General features: G+C 43.4%; 1 protein-coding gene across 3 annotated transcripts in view; it reads right to left on the bottom strand.

Moving 5' to 3' along the window:
• Nucleotides 1-13,137, bottom strand: part of LOC126518482 (solute carrier family 53 member 1) — a 400,674-nt gene that overhangs the window by 216,399 nt on the left and 171,138 nt on the right. For all 3 annotated transcript variants that reach the window (XM_055065054.2, XM_055065055.2, XM_050168268.3), the window contains exons 6-7: nt 2,526-2,606; nt 1,409-1,487 (exon numbers count right to left, since the gene is read on the bottom strand). In XM_055065054.2, the coding sequence (XP_054921029.1) occupies nt 1,409-1,487; nt 2,526-2,606 (160 nt within the window). The remainder of the gene's footprint in view (nt 1-1,408; nt 1,488-2,525; nt 2,607-13,137) is intronic.

The following is a 13,137-nucleotide window of genomic DNA, read 5'->3' as shown; positions in this document are numbered from 1 at the left end:
CCTTACTCTTTGTGTAACTCTACGTCCAACAACACATTCCTTGTATTTAATGCAAAAATGTTTCTGCTGCTCTGTATTTTAGAAATTAGAACTAAATTCTGGAGCTTTACATTCACCAAACACCAAAAACACGATATGAGCTTGAAACATGAAAGAGCTTGAAACCCGTAGGCTGTAGCGGGGACCCGAGTAATTTTGATCACCTGGGGTTCTTTAACCTAAATCTCAGTACTACACAACATTTCACCCCTATCAAAATGTCACGGCCAGGATTGACAGCAACTCCTCGAGCTCAGGAGTACAATGCCATAGCCATTATGCTACCACAGTGGGTCACTGCCCTCTGTTTGCAGTTGTTTACAGTGTACCATGTGAAATCTTGAAGCCTTTCTGTAGCCCACATTTACGGAATGCTTCAGCTCAGAACCCATTACAGTAGAACCCCACTGTTACATTCCTCACTGCTGCGTTTTCCCGGCTGCTCGCATGATGCGTTCCCACATCAACGTTCCCGCATGATGCGTCGCAACCCAAATCCGCCTGGGCCAAAGTAGGCAACGCGCTCCAACCGCCATTTTGGCTTTTGACGAGTTTTGACCGGGCTTGGCTATGGAACTGGCTGCAAGAAGCCGCACGCCAGTTCGAGAAGCCGCCACTAGGTGGCCATTCGTGAACAATGCTCTCACTATCATCACTGTGATTACGGTCACAGCATGGTTTGTTGAACGGGTCGACTCGCGGAGGAAGGAAATTCAGGAGAAGCCCTGACATCACTCGTCGTGAAGCTATAGCTAAAGGGAAGCCGGAAGTTAGCGTTGGTCCGCCTATCGGGCCAGCTCTCCTCTCTTGTTCACATTTCTCGCGAAACCACGCCGCGCTGCGCACAACCGGGCTGCTCGGATGCGCGTGCTCCGCAGCAATACTAAACAATCGTTAGCACGTTAGCATGATTATGCCAAAGGGGACAAAATTTCCCGCGGATATTCATTCGTCCGTTGCCATTGCCGTGGCGCGGTGACGACGAGGAGCACGAGCCGCATGATGCCGGGGAGTTGCCAAATCCTAGCTTTGGCGAAGCTGTCGCGGCTCTGGACCTCCTCCGCAGGTACGTCGCACCTCACAGTGACGCTGACAGCAATGCAGTCTTCCAGGCTATTGAGAAACGTGTGGTGATTTCTAGCGAGCGAAAGAAACGGCAAGCCACCATTCTAGGCTTTTTTAATTTCTAAGCGCACTCTGTGAAAATAAATTGTCTATAGATGAAGCTGCGCTTTTTTCATTCATTTTCGGAGCTTTCCTCACTGTTGTGTTTTCCCGGCTGTTACGTTCTTTTTCCTTGGTCCGGTGAAAAACGTATGAACGGGGTTCCACTGTGTATGTATATGAACAAAACAGAAAGAGTACTCACCTGAAAGGATCACTGCAATGATGAGTACAATATAGGCACCAGAAAAGAGACCCACTTTGAACGTCACCCAAGGGGATTGCTGCACAGACAACAAAGCAGTGGTTGTATACTGATTCTGGAGAAAGTGACCCTTACACTGAACGAGGATAAAGACCATGCCGAAATACAAGGTCACCACTATTCCAGCACGAGCTGAATTGGCTTATTTGTGGGTGTGGCAACATGGAAGTCTGAATATACTCAACTGTTTGGATGAAATAGTCCCTCGCCTGCTTCGTGCTATTTTTGGATGAGCATTGCCCATTTCTATTTGTCAGGAGGCTGCTATTCAGAGCTTGGCCTGACTTCATTTGGCCACCCAGTGGCTATTCCGCTGCACAAAGCAATGCTTTCTATCCTTTCCATTGTTTCTTTAAAATTCAATTTTATTGCAAACAGTGTCATGAAAATAAAGCAAGAAAAGAAAACATACAGTAGGATGTCCCATGGCTCATGAAGCATAGGTGGGGCCTCCTATTAATCTAGTACGTACAACAAAAATAAAAAAGATGACAAATGCTCATTCAACAGCACATTACACAGATTATACAAACATCACACATTGTGTTATGCAAGCAAACACACACAAACATGTGCAAACACGCACAAAAAAAACCTACACAGTGGTCTAAACAAGTAAACAAATTAAACATTTTTTCTTGTACAAGCTATTTTATAAAATATCTAATTTCAAATGTTCATAAGTCCCAGAAAGTCAAGGTAGAAAAGCACAATTTGTTTGCCACTGTTTCTGCTTTGGCTTTCTACCTTTTGCGGAAGATTGTATTTTGCCGGAAACCTAGACCTGCTTAGATTAGAAAGCAAGCTGGAGAGAAATATGTCGAAAGTAAGCTGGAGAAGATGAAAAAGAGAAAAAGAAAAAAAAAAACAATATACCAATATCAGTGAAATGCAGTTTGGGAAAAGGCAAAGTTTTAAGCTGCTGAGAGATAAACGCTAATATGCTCCGAAAAATTTCCCCTGCTGCTCTTTCCAGATCGCTTTAACGAAATTGGGCTGCCTTAATAAGAAACACACAATTCATGACAACTTAGAGAAGCCGTGACAGAAGCCTCACCTGATCACCAAGCGGAGGTACTCGTAACCGCTTCATGGCCTTTTGTCGGTCGCCGCCTTCCAGCATGGAGGTCACCAAGCTCTGCAATGAACAGCAGTAGTAGTGAAGACCACTTTGGGTTGGGAGGGTACACCCACTGACTATGAGGGGGTAGGGGAAAATACTACACTTTACACAGCAGCGAGTCGAAATTCACTCCCCCTTTCCACGAAGGAGAGGAGCATGAGATACATGGCCTGTTCAATCATTTTTGCAGGCCATTTCCACTTTGAGTGCTGACCACGGCTTGGGTAATGCGGCTATGCCGAGTAATGGTGGCAGCCAGAACAGCGGATAGAAATTAGGGCCGCCTCCTTTGGTGCATCTATATCACTCAAGAAAACTCAGTGGCCACAGAAGCATGCTTTGTGTGCACCACACAACCCGCAGCTGCAAGAAACAGCCAGGTCATGCTACGGCAACCTCTCATCCATGAAACTGACTCACTGCTACACTTGGAGTCCATAAATAACCCAAGGCATCAGCACCCTGTCAATAACTTGGTAAGATACGTTCGCTGCACTGCAGTACGATCAAAAGTCATACTTTACATGCTAATGTGATGGTAATTTGCGTCGACTGAAGTCAAAACATGCTGTTACATCAGCCATTCTGCTGTTTCTTTGCCTCAATGCGAAATTTCTTTAGTTAGTTGAATGGGGTTTAGTAGCATAAAAGTGAGTAAGGCTATGCTGCACCAAACACAATGTTAGTTAGTTGGTTATATGGGGTTTAATGGTGCAAAAGCAGCTAAGGCTATGCTGCGCCAAACACAAGGTGTCTTAAAATCCAGTTTATGAAGGAAAAAGCTGTGTTAGTAATCTATATTTTATGTAAAAATCCAGTGTCGTCTAGGAATTTACGGACATCACATAATGGGACTAGCGGATCATCACCTAAAGTTAGAGCAGGGTGTAAAGGTATGTGTAGTTTATATAATTTGTGCAAAAGTGTTCATCTGTGTGTTTCAGTCTGCGTACATGGGAGTAATATGTGCATAACTGTTAGTGGCTGTTGACATTTCTCGCATGTTGGTGTGTCTTCTTTCGTAAGTAATTGTGTGTGAGGTGTGTGTGCCCAATGCATAGTCGGCATAAAATTACTTCGATGAACCGCTCCTGATGATGGCATGACTTCCACTCACCAACTATGGGTTTCGTGAGATGTAACAGCACAACAGTCCCATTCGCATTGCCATTTTACCGTGAAGGCTTTTCTAATTGCACGGATGCTATCATTATATGGGAGTGTTGTGTTTGTAATGTCTTTGTGCGCTGCCATCAATGCATATCTGTCAGCTGCTTCGTTACCCGGTATCCCAACATGGCTTGGGACCCAGCATAAACGAATTGAGCTCCCGTATTCGTTAAAAGCCACCATGTTTAAAATGTCTCCAATCAAGGGTTCACACTCAGATTTCAGATGTAGAGCCTTCAGTGTGCTTAAAGAATCTGTGTATATGACTGCATTTTTGTGTTTATCAGCGATAATCTTTTTAACAACAACCCATATAGCGAAAACTTCGGCTGTGATAACAGAGGCATGTTGAGGCAACTGAATACTTTTTTTCCCAATTTTCCGTTACGACCCCCACTCCTACGTGTTCTTTCATTTTAGAGCCATCAGTGTAAAATTCTATGTGGTTATGATATTTGTCCTGAAGAGCACGGAATTCTTGTATAATGTGTTCGCGTGGGGTGTCTTTCTTCTTTAAATGTGTTAATGTCCAGTCACACAACGGTTGACAGTTGTGCCACGGGGGCAAACGTTTCGGCTTTCTGGCAACCTGGAGGACTTCGCAAAGAATGTCATAATCCCAAACATATTCCTCATATCGCAGGTCAAGCGGTTTAATCATGTTCGGTTTATTTGTATAGTGTAGGCGTGAGTTGCATCGTGTGACGATGTTGTAGCATATGTGTTGCGGTGATGACTGAATTCTTAGTACGTAGGAAAAAGTGAGTAATGCTCTGCACTGCTGTAAGGAGGGTTCATTACAATTGACGTATAAACTTTGAATAGGTGAAGTTCTGCAGGCACCACTTGCCAGTCGCAGTCCAAGGTTATGTACTGGATCAAGTCGTTGGATGTAGGACTGTCTGGCTGAGCCGTAAACAATGGAGCCGTAGTCTAAAAGGCTACCAACAAGAGACCGGTAAATACGTAAAAGACACGTTCGGTTGGAACCCCAGTGCTTATAAGATAAAACTTTCAGGATATTCAATGCTTTATTTGCCTTAATCTTTAGCGTTTTAATGTGGGCTAGGAAGTTTAGTTTTTTGTCAAACGTTACTTCCAAGAATTTATATTCTTGTTTTACCGGCAGCGTGACATTCAATTTTAAATCTGGGTACAACCCTCGTTCGAATCCGGGTACAATCCGGGTACAACCCTTGTTTTTGCGAAAAAAGCACTGTAACAATTTTCTGAGTAGAGAAGCGGAAGCCATTTTTCTCAGCCCACTCCATTAGTTGATTTATTGTTATCTGGAGCTGCCTTTCACATGTTCGTAAGTTTGAGGTGCGGTACGCTATTTGCAGATCATCGACATATATGGAGTGCATAACAGAGGTGGGAATGACTTTGTTGACAGAGTTCATTTTTACTGTAAAGAGTGTTGTGCTAAGTACGCAACCTTGTGGCACACCGTTTTCTTGGATAAATGTGTGCAAGAGCACAGTGCCTAGACGGATTTGGAATGTTCTGTTGGACATAAAATCAGCGAGACAGTTTAGCATTTTGCCACGGATTCCTAACGCGGCGAGGTCACGTAAGATTCCAAATCTCCACGTGGTGTCGTACGTTATTTCTAGGTCGAAGAACACTGCTAGGCAGTGCTGTTTGTGTAAAAATGCTTCACGTATTTCGTGTTCAAGTCAGACGAGGTGGTCTGTCGTTGAACACCCTTTTTTATAGCCGCACTGGTGAAAATCAATGGAGTTCCGTTTATCAAGCGGGAAGGTTAACCTCGCATTTACAACACTTTCGTACGATTTCGCCAAACAGCTTGTCAGGGCAATGGGTCGAAAGCTGCTTGGGGATGCGGGGGATTTTCCCGTTTTTAAAAAAGGCACAACTATTGCATTTTTCCAACATTTTGGCATGCTTCCGGATTCAAATACTTTGTTAAAAAATTTAAGGAGAGCATCTACGGATGCTTGGGACAGGTGTGCGAGCATAGAATAATGGATCCGGTCAGGACCTACTGCAGTTTTTTTTGCCAGCACAGAGAACCCTGTTAAGCTCTTGTAACGAGGATGACGCAACAAGCTATGGAAAGAAGAATGATGGGTGTAACGTTAAGGGATAAGAAAAGAGCAGATTGGGTGAGGGAACAAACGCGAGTTAATGACATCTTAGTTGAAATCAAGAAAAAGAAATGGGCATGGGCAGGACATGTAATGAGGAGGGAAGATAACCGATGGTCATTAAAGGTTACGGACTGGATTCCAAGGGAAGGGAAGCGTAGCAGGGGGTGGCAGAAAATTAGGTGGGCGGATGAGATTAAGAAGTTTGCAGGGACGACATGGCCACAATTAGTACACGACCGGGTTGTTGGAGAAGTATGGGAGAGGCCTTTGCCCTGCAGTGGGCGTAACCAGGCTGATGATGATGATGAACGTAAATGAAGCGTTGTATTCGTGCCTTGACGTACAAGTAGTGGGCAATTTCTCTTTCTGCCGATAGTTTGTAATTTAAGAACCTGTTTGTATAATTAGCTGAGCTAGAGACGTTATAGAAATGTTCCCCAAGTATATTCGCTTGTTCTTGTAGTGTTGTCCGAGTGCCTGAAGGTGTGAGTATGGGTATCATGTATGGTGAGTAGCCCTCCTTAAACTTCCTGACCTGGTCCCACATCCTTTTGGATGTGACGGTGCTATTAATTGTAAACACATATTTCTGCCAAGACAATTTTTCCGCCTGTCTCCGAATGTATTGAGCTTTCGCTTTGGCTTGTTTGAAGTTTAGAAAGTTGTTTTGTGCTGGGTATCTGCGTAAAATTCCCCAGGCCTTGTTTTGCTGCTTTTTTGCTACGGTGCATTCATGTGTCCAAGGATTCAGGTTTTTCCGAACCACGCCAGAAGATTGCAGAATGGCCTTTTCAGCTGCAGAAATTATGCGATTGGTAAACTTTTCATTAATTTCCTCAATGCTTAGGTCTGTTAAAATAAGTTGCTCCAGCCTGGCACTTTCCGTAAAAACAGCCCAGTCGGCCATTTGTAACTTCCAGTGGCGTGGTTTGTAGGATATAATGGGTAGTGTTGATGTAAGGTGGATTAAAGCAGGTAAATGATCACTGCCATATGGATTCTCCAGTACGTCCCATTTAATATCGCTAAAGATATCCGGAGAGCAAAATGCTAAATCAATGCAGCTAAAAGTATGTGAACTCGGTGAAAAATGAGTTGGCGCACCTGAATTTAGAAGACAGATGTTGTTTGTCAAAATGAAATCTTCGATAAGTTGTCCTCTTTGGTCATTCTTATCGCTGCCCCAAAGAGTGCAATGAGAATTAAAATCTCCAACTAAAACAAAAGGCTCTGGCAGCTGGCTAATTAAATTTTCCATGTCTCGAGTTATGAAATGGGTATGGGGAGGGATGTACAACGAACAGATGGTGACAGTCTTAAAAGTTAAAATGGTGACAGCTACTGCCTCAAACGCAGTATTTAGTGAAACGTTCCGTGTGAGGATGCCGCCTTGGACGATAATAGCGACGCCTCCTGATAGACGGCTGGAGTGCTCGCGGTCCTTTCTTATGACAGTAAAACCTTTAAGAAAATGTGTATGTTTGGGTACCAGGTTCGTTTCTTGAAGGCAGAATGCTACTGGTGATAACTTATTTATGATGTCTTTGATGTCACCTAGATTATGAATTAGGCCTCTGCAATTCCAATGAATGATCAAAGCCATCTTATTGAAATTTGGAAAAAAAATACTTATGTGTGCAAGCTTACAAATTGTAGGTGACGTATTTAAAAGCTGATTACTCTCATGAAGGGCGGTAACCGTTCAGGTTACCTTTCCCTTTCTCACAGGAGTTATAATATGTTTCTCCTTCTGTGAGCGCTCCAAGGAGCGCGGGTCTTTTGGCGTCAATGACGCCGGGGTTCTTGGATCGACCTCCATCGCCTTTTCCGAGGCACTGGACGATCGAGAGCCAGGCGCCGAGACGTGCGTCTCGGGCCGTGGGGTACGCTTCAACTTCGGGCCCTGCAGCACTGTTGTCTGTGGGCCCGTATTCGTTGCTGATGGAGCAGCACTGGCTGCAGCCAAGGGGGTTTCTACAGGAGTATCGGACGTGGACCCTGTAGATTCCCGAGACCGGTGTGGCGCTGCCCCCTGCCGCGTCACACTGGCATAGCTTACTTGAGGTAAGTGCGCTAGCCTTTTCCTCGCTTCATGGAATGAAATCTTTTCCTTTACAGTTATTGCAATTATTTCTTTTTCTCTTTTCCAGCAAGGGCAGCTCCATGAGTAAGCTGGATGATCGCCCTTGCAATTGACACATTGTGCGGGAGCATTGCAGTTGTCAGATGGATGGCCGTTGGCACTACACTTTGCGCATGTTTACTTTCCTCTGCATTATTGTGATGCATGTCCGAACCTCTGGCACTTGAAGCACTGCCTCGGGTTTGGTATGTACGGTCGGACGTTGATTTTCAGGTAGCCTGCATCGAGTGAAGTTGGCACAGTACTGGAGCCAAATGTAAGTATTACGTGTTTTGTGGGGATCTGTTGGTCGTTTCGTCGAAGTGTTATCCTTTGTACCTTGATTACATGTTGCTCCTGGAATCCCTCAAGGAGCTCTTCGTCACTGAAGTTCAAGAAATCTTCTTCTGATATTACTCCTCTGCTGGTGTTGAGCGAGCGATGTGGGGAAATTGTGACAGTGTCACCGATGCTTTTGATTTCAGTGATTTTTTCGACTTGTTCTTTCTTTGTCAGTTCGAGGAGGAGGTCTCCGCTTGCCATCTTTGATGCTTTGTAGCCTGATCCGATCGTGTTTGATAGGCATTTGGATACTATGAAAGGTGATAGTTTTCTAATAGTTGTGTTGCCTTCACTGTGAAGGACATGGAACTTTGGGAAGGTGTCATAGTTTGATTTTAATAGGAACTGAAATGTTGCTTCGGTGCGCCCTTGTTTTTGAGGGCGATCTTCGAGGGGGGGAAAAGCGTTTACCATGTAAACACTGGAAAATTCGGCGGCGATGGTAGCCACCCACCCCCGAGCCCAACTAGGGGATGCTACTAGGTTGGGAATAATACCTGCAGACGCCAGCCATGCATCGCCGCTATAACCTAATATATATATACCCAAGACAGGATATATTACACACTGTTAACCCTTGCCGCCAGGAAATACGGAAGTAATAGGAAGTGAAGAGAAGACAGGAAAGATGGAAAAGTGAGAGAGAAAGACGAAGATTCGAGGAGAAAGAGACAGGAAGAGGCGACTGCCGATTTCCCCCGGGTGGGTCAGTCTGGGGGTGCCGTCTACGTGAAGCAGAGGCCAAAGAGGTGTGTTGCCTCCGCCGGGGGGCCTTAAAGGTCCAAACCTCCGGCATCGGCTCAACCCCCAGGATCCCCCTTTCCCCGGACATGGATAAGCCGCGCACGGCTACACGCGGGAGGGGCCAACCCTCGTGTGCTCAGGTACGTGGTGTCGCAACACACCAAATGCCTGCTGATGTAGACGCCCCTGCGGGGAAAACACAATGCGTTATAAAATAAAATTTAGACAGCAAAAGCTGTGTTCGCCTATAGCTTATGTAAAAAGCTAGTGTTGTTTAGAAATTTAAGCAAATCAGGTAATGGCACTAGTGTATCATCTCCTATAACTAAAGCAGGGTGTAAACGTATGTGCAATCCATACAAATTGTGAAAAAGTTTTTGTCTGTGTGTTTCAATATGTGTGCATATCAGTTAACCCTTCTAAAGGTGCGTCTTCAAGTGGCTGAGGAGTTCTATAGAGATTTATACAGTACCAGTGGCACCCACGATGATAATGGAAGAGATAATAGTCTAGAGGAATTCGAAATCCCACAGGTAACGCCGGAAGAAGTAAAGAAAGCCTTGGGAGCTATGCAAAGGGGGAAGGCAGCTGGGGAGGATCAGGTAACAGCAGATTTGTTGAAGGATGATGGGCAGATTGTTCTAGAGAAACTGGCCACCCTGTATACGCAATGCCTCATGACTTCGAGCGTACCGAAATCTTGGAAAAACGCTAACATAATCCTAATCCATAAGAAAGGGCACGCCAAAGACTTGAAAAATTATAGACCGATCAGCTTACTGTCCGTTGCCTACAAAGTATTTACTAAGGTAATTGCAAATAGAATCAGGAACACCGTAGACTTCCGTCAACTAAAGGACCAGGCAGGATTCCGTAAAGGCTACTCAACAATAGACCATATTCACGCTATCAATAAGGTGATAGAGAAATGTGCGCATATGTATGTATATACATAAATGTATATATTTCATTGATTACGAGAAAGCGTTTGATTCAGTCGAAACCTCAGCAGTCATGGAGGCATTGCGGATTCAGGGTGTAGACGAGCCGTATGTAAAAATACTGAAAGATATCTATAGCGGCTTCACAGCCACCGTAGTCCTCCATAAAGAAAGCAACAAAATCCCAATAAAGAAAGGCGTCAGGCAGGGAGATACGATCTCTCCAATGCTATTCACAGCGTGTTTACAGGAGGTATTCAGAGACCTAGATTGGGAAGAATTGGGGATAAGAGTTAATGGAGAATACCTTAGTAACTTGCAATTCGCTGATGATATTGCCTTGCTTAGTAACTCAGGGGACCAACTGCAATGCATGCTCACTGACCTCGAGAGGCAAAGCCGAAGGGTGGGTCTAAAAATTAATCTGCAGAAAACTAAAGTAATGTTTAACAGTCTCGGAAGAGAACAGCAGTTTACGATAGGTAGTGAGGCACTGGAAGTGGTAAGGGAATACATCTACTTAGGACAGGTAGTGACTGCGGATCCGGATCATGAGACTGAAATAATCAGAAAAATAAGAATGGGCTGGGGTGCATTTGGCAGGCATTCTCAGATCATGAACAGCAGGTTGACATTATCCCTAAGGAGAAAAGTTTATAATAGCTCTGTCTTACCAGTACTCACGTACGGGGCAGAAACCTTGAGGCTTACGAAAAGGGTTCTACTTAAATTGAAGACGACGCAACGAGCTATGATAGGTGTAACGTTAACGGATAAGAAAAGAGCAGATTGGGTGAGGGAACAAACGCGAGTTAATGATATCTTAATTGAAATCAAGAAAAAGAAATGGGCATGGGCAGGACACGTAATGAGGAGGAAAGATAACCGATGGTCATTAAGAGTTCCGGAATGGATTCCAAGGGACGGGAAGCGTAGCAGAGGGCGGCAGAAAGTTAGGTGGGCGGATGAGATTAAGAAGTTTGCAGGGACAACATGGCCACCATTAGTACATGACCGGGGTAGTTGGAGAAGTATGGGAGAGGCCTTTGCCCTGCAGTGGGCGTAACCAGGCTGATGATGATGATGCATGTCAGTAAAATGTGCATAACTGTTAGTGGTTCTTGGCGCTTCTCGTATGTTGGTAGTCTTCTTTTTCTAAGTAAAAATTTGTGTGCGAGGTGTGTGTGCCCAATCCTTAGTCGGCATAAAACTACTTCAATGAACCGTTCCCGGTGATTACATTACTTCCACTTGCCAAGTAGTACAGGTTTAATAACATGATGTATTCTTTGTACAAAATTGGTCCTTTATTATGGATTCTTCTATCTACACACTACTTCATGAGCTAGACAAAGTTGTATCATCTGAGTGGATTAATCATGATTCCTTGAAATGCTTTCACATAAATGCACAGTCTATAAATAACAAACTGGAGGAGTTCATGTTACTGCAAAGCTTTGGCTTCTCATATGACGTCATCATAATATAAGAGTCATGGCTGAATAATGATTGCTTTCAGCTTTCAATGTAAACCATGTTGTCGGCCGCGGTGAAGGTGTATGTATGCTTGTCAATGAAAAAACCAGTTGCGAAATCTTACCAGACTTCTGCTACATGTCTGATGACGAAGTTGTTTCAGTGGTAGCCAAAAACAAAGTATTATCAGTGTTTTACAGGCCACCCAATGAAAATATGTGTCTATTTCTTGAATTTCTCGAGTGTTATCTTTCATTTGCGTCAAAAAGCTACTATGATACCATTTTAAGCGGCGACTTTAATATAGACATGCTGTCCAGCACACAAAATAGCAATAACTTTGATTTATTGCTCAAATGTTTTGATTTTAACATTCTTACACAACACCCAACGCGAATTACTCTGACATCAAAGACATTACTTGATTTGTTTATAACCAATATTGATATTTCAATAAGACATAGTGGAGTTACATGCTGTGACTTGAGTGACCACATGGGAATGCACCTGTTTTTTAAAACAGTTGTTCGTAAATGTAGAAGGTATGATATGCACGTTCAGGCAATCACACAAACTGCTTTAGAACATTTTTGCACACAGATATCTAACAAAGATTGGAATTGTCCCTTTCAAAGAAAACTCAGATGCAAAAATTTTGGTTAAAATATAAACGTCACTTTTATTTGCAACAGAAACGGAAGCCCAGGAGAGTAAGGAAGCCATGGATTTCTTCTGAGCATCTTTAATTGCCTCTAGGGACATCGATGCTTTAGAGAAAATACACGCTTCAGAAAATACAGAAATAAGCTGAACAGTGATACATGTAAGCAAGAGTACAATATTATGAGAAATATCTTGATTCAACTTGCGACCGACCTGGCAGACTATGGAGGAAACTCGGGACACTTGATGGAGGAGACTCCAGCAAAATACTGGTAGATAGGATCGTGCACAATGGCCGTGAGTATGTGGGTGAGGATTTAGCCAATGAATTTAACAAATTTTGTACTCAAGGTATCTCCCACTGCAGAGACGTAACCAATATTCATATTGATAAATATCCGTCCACAGTCTTTCTCAAGCCAGTTTGCCAAAACGAAGTTATTACAACATTCTCTTTCTTATCTAATAGCACGTCCTGTGACGCTAATGATCTACAGATAAAACCAATTAAACATGTCACTGACATTGTTGACTATCCCCTTGAGCACATATATAACCTATGAATACAAACAGCCACTTTTCCTTGAGACATGCAGATTGGAAAAATTACTGTTGTCTATAAAAAAAAGTAGAAGTGAATTCAGGAATTATACACTAATAAGCATACTTGAAAAGCCACTTCTTAAACATATTGAAAATTTTTTATGCGAATATAGTATTATTACTGACTGTCAGTATGGTATGCGCTGTTACAATATTTAAGTTAAGTCATGTCAGTGTGGATTCAGGAGTAATCGGTCAACAGAGCTTGCACTTCTGCACCAAAAAGAATTCATTTTAGGAAACTTTGAAAACAAGAACATTGTGTTAGGGATTTTTCTTGACTTTACAAAAGCATTTGAGAGAATAGATCATGGCATACTATTAAAAAAACTAGAGCTGTATAGAATAAGAGGTCATGCTCTGCAACTAGT

This window comes from Dermacentor andersoni, chromosome 1 (genome assembly GCF_023375885.2).
Source record: "Dermacentor andersoni chromosome 1, qqDerAnde1_hic_scaffold, whole genome shotgun sequence".
Lineage (NCBI taxonomy): Eukaryota > Metazoa > Arthropoda > Arachnida > Ixodida > Ixodidae > Dermacentor > Dermacentor andersoni.
Note: the sequence above shows the minus strand (reverse complement) of the source record. Positions and strands in the feature narration are given on the sequence as shown.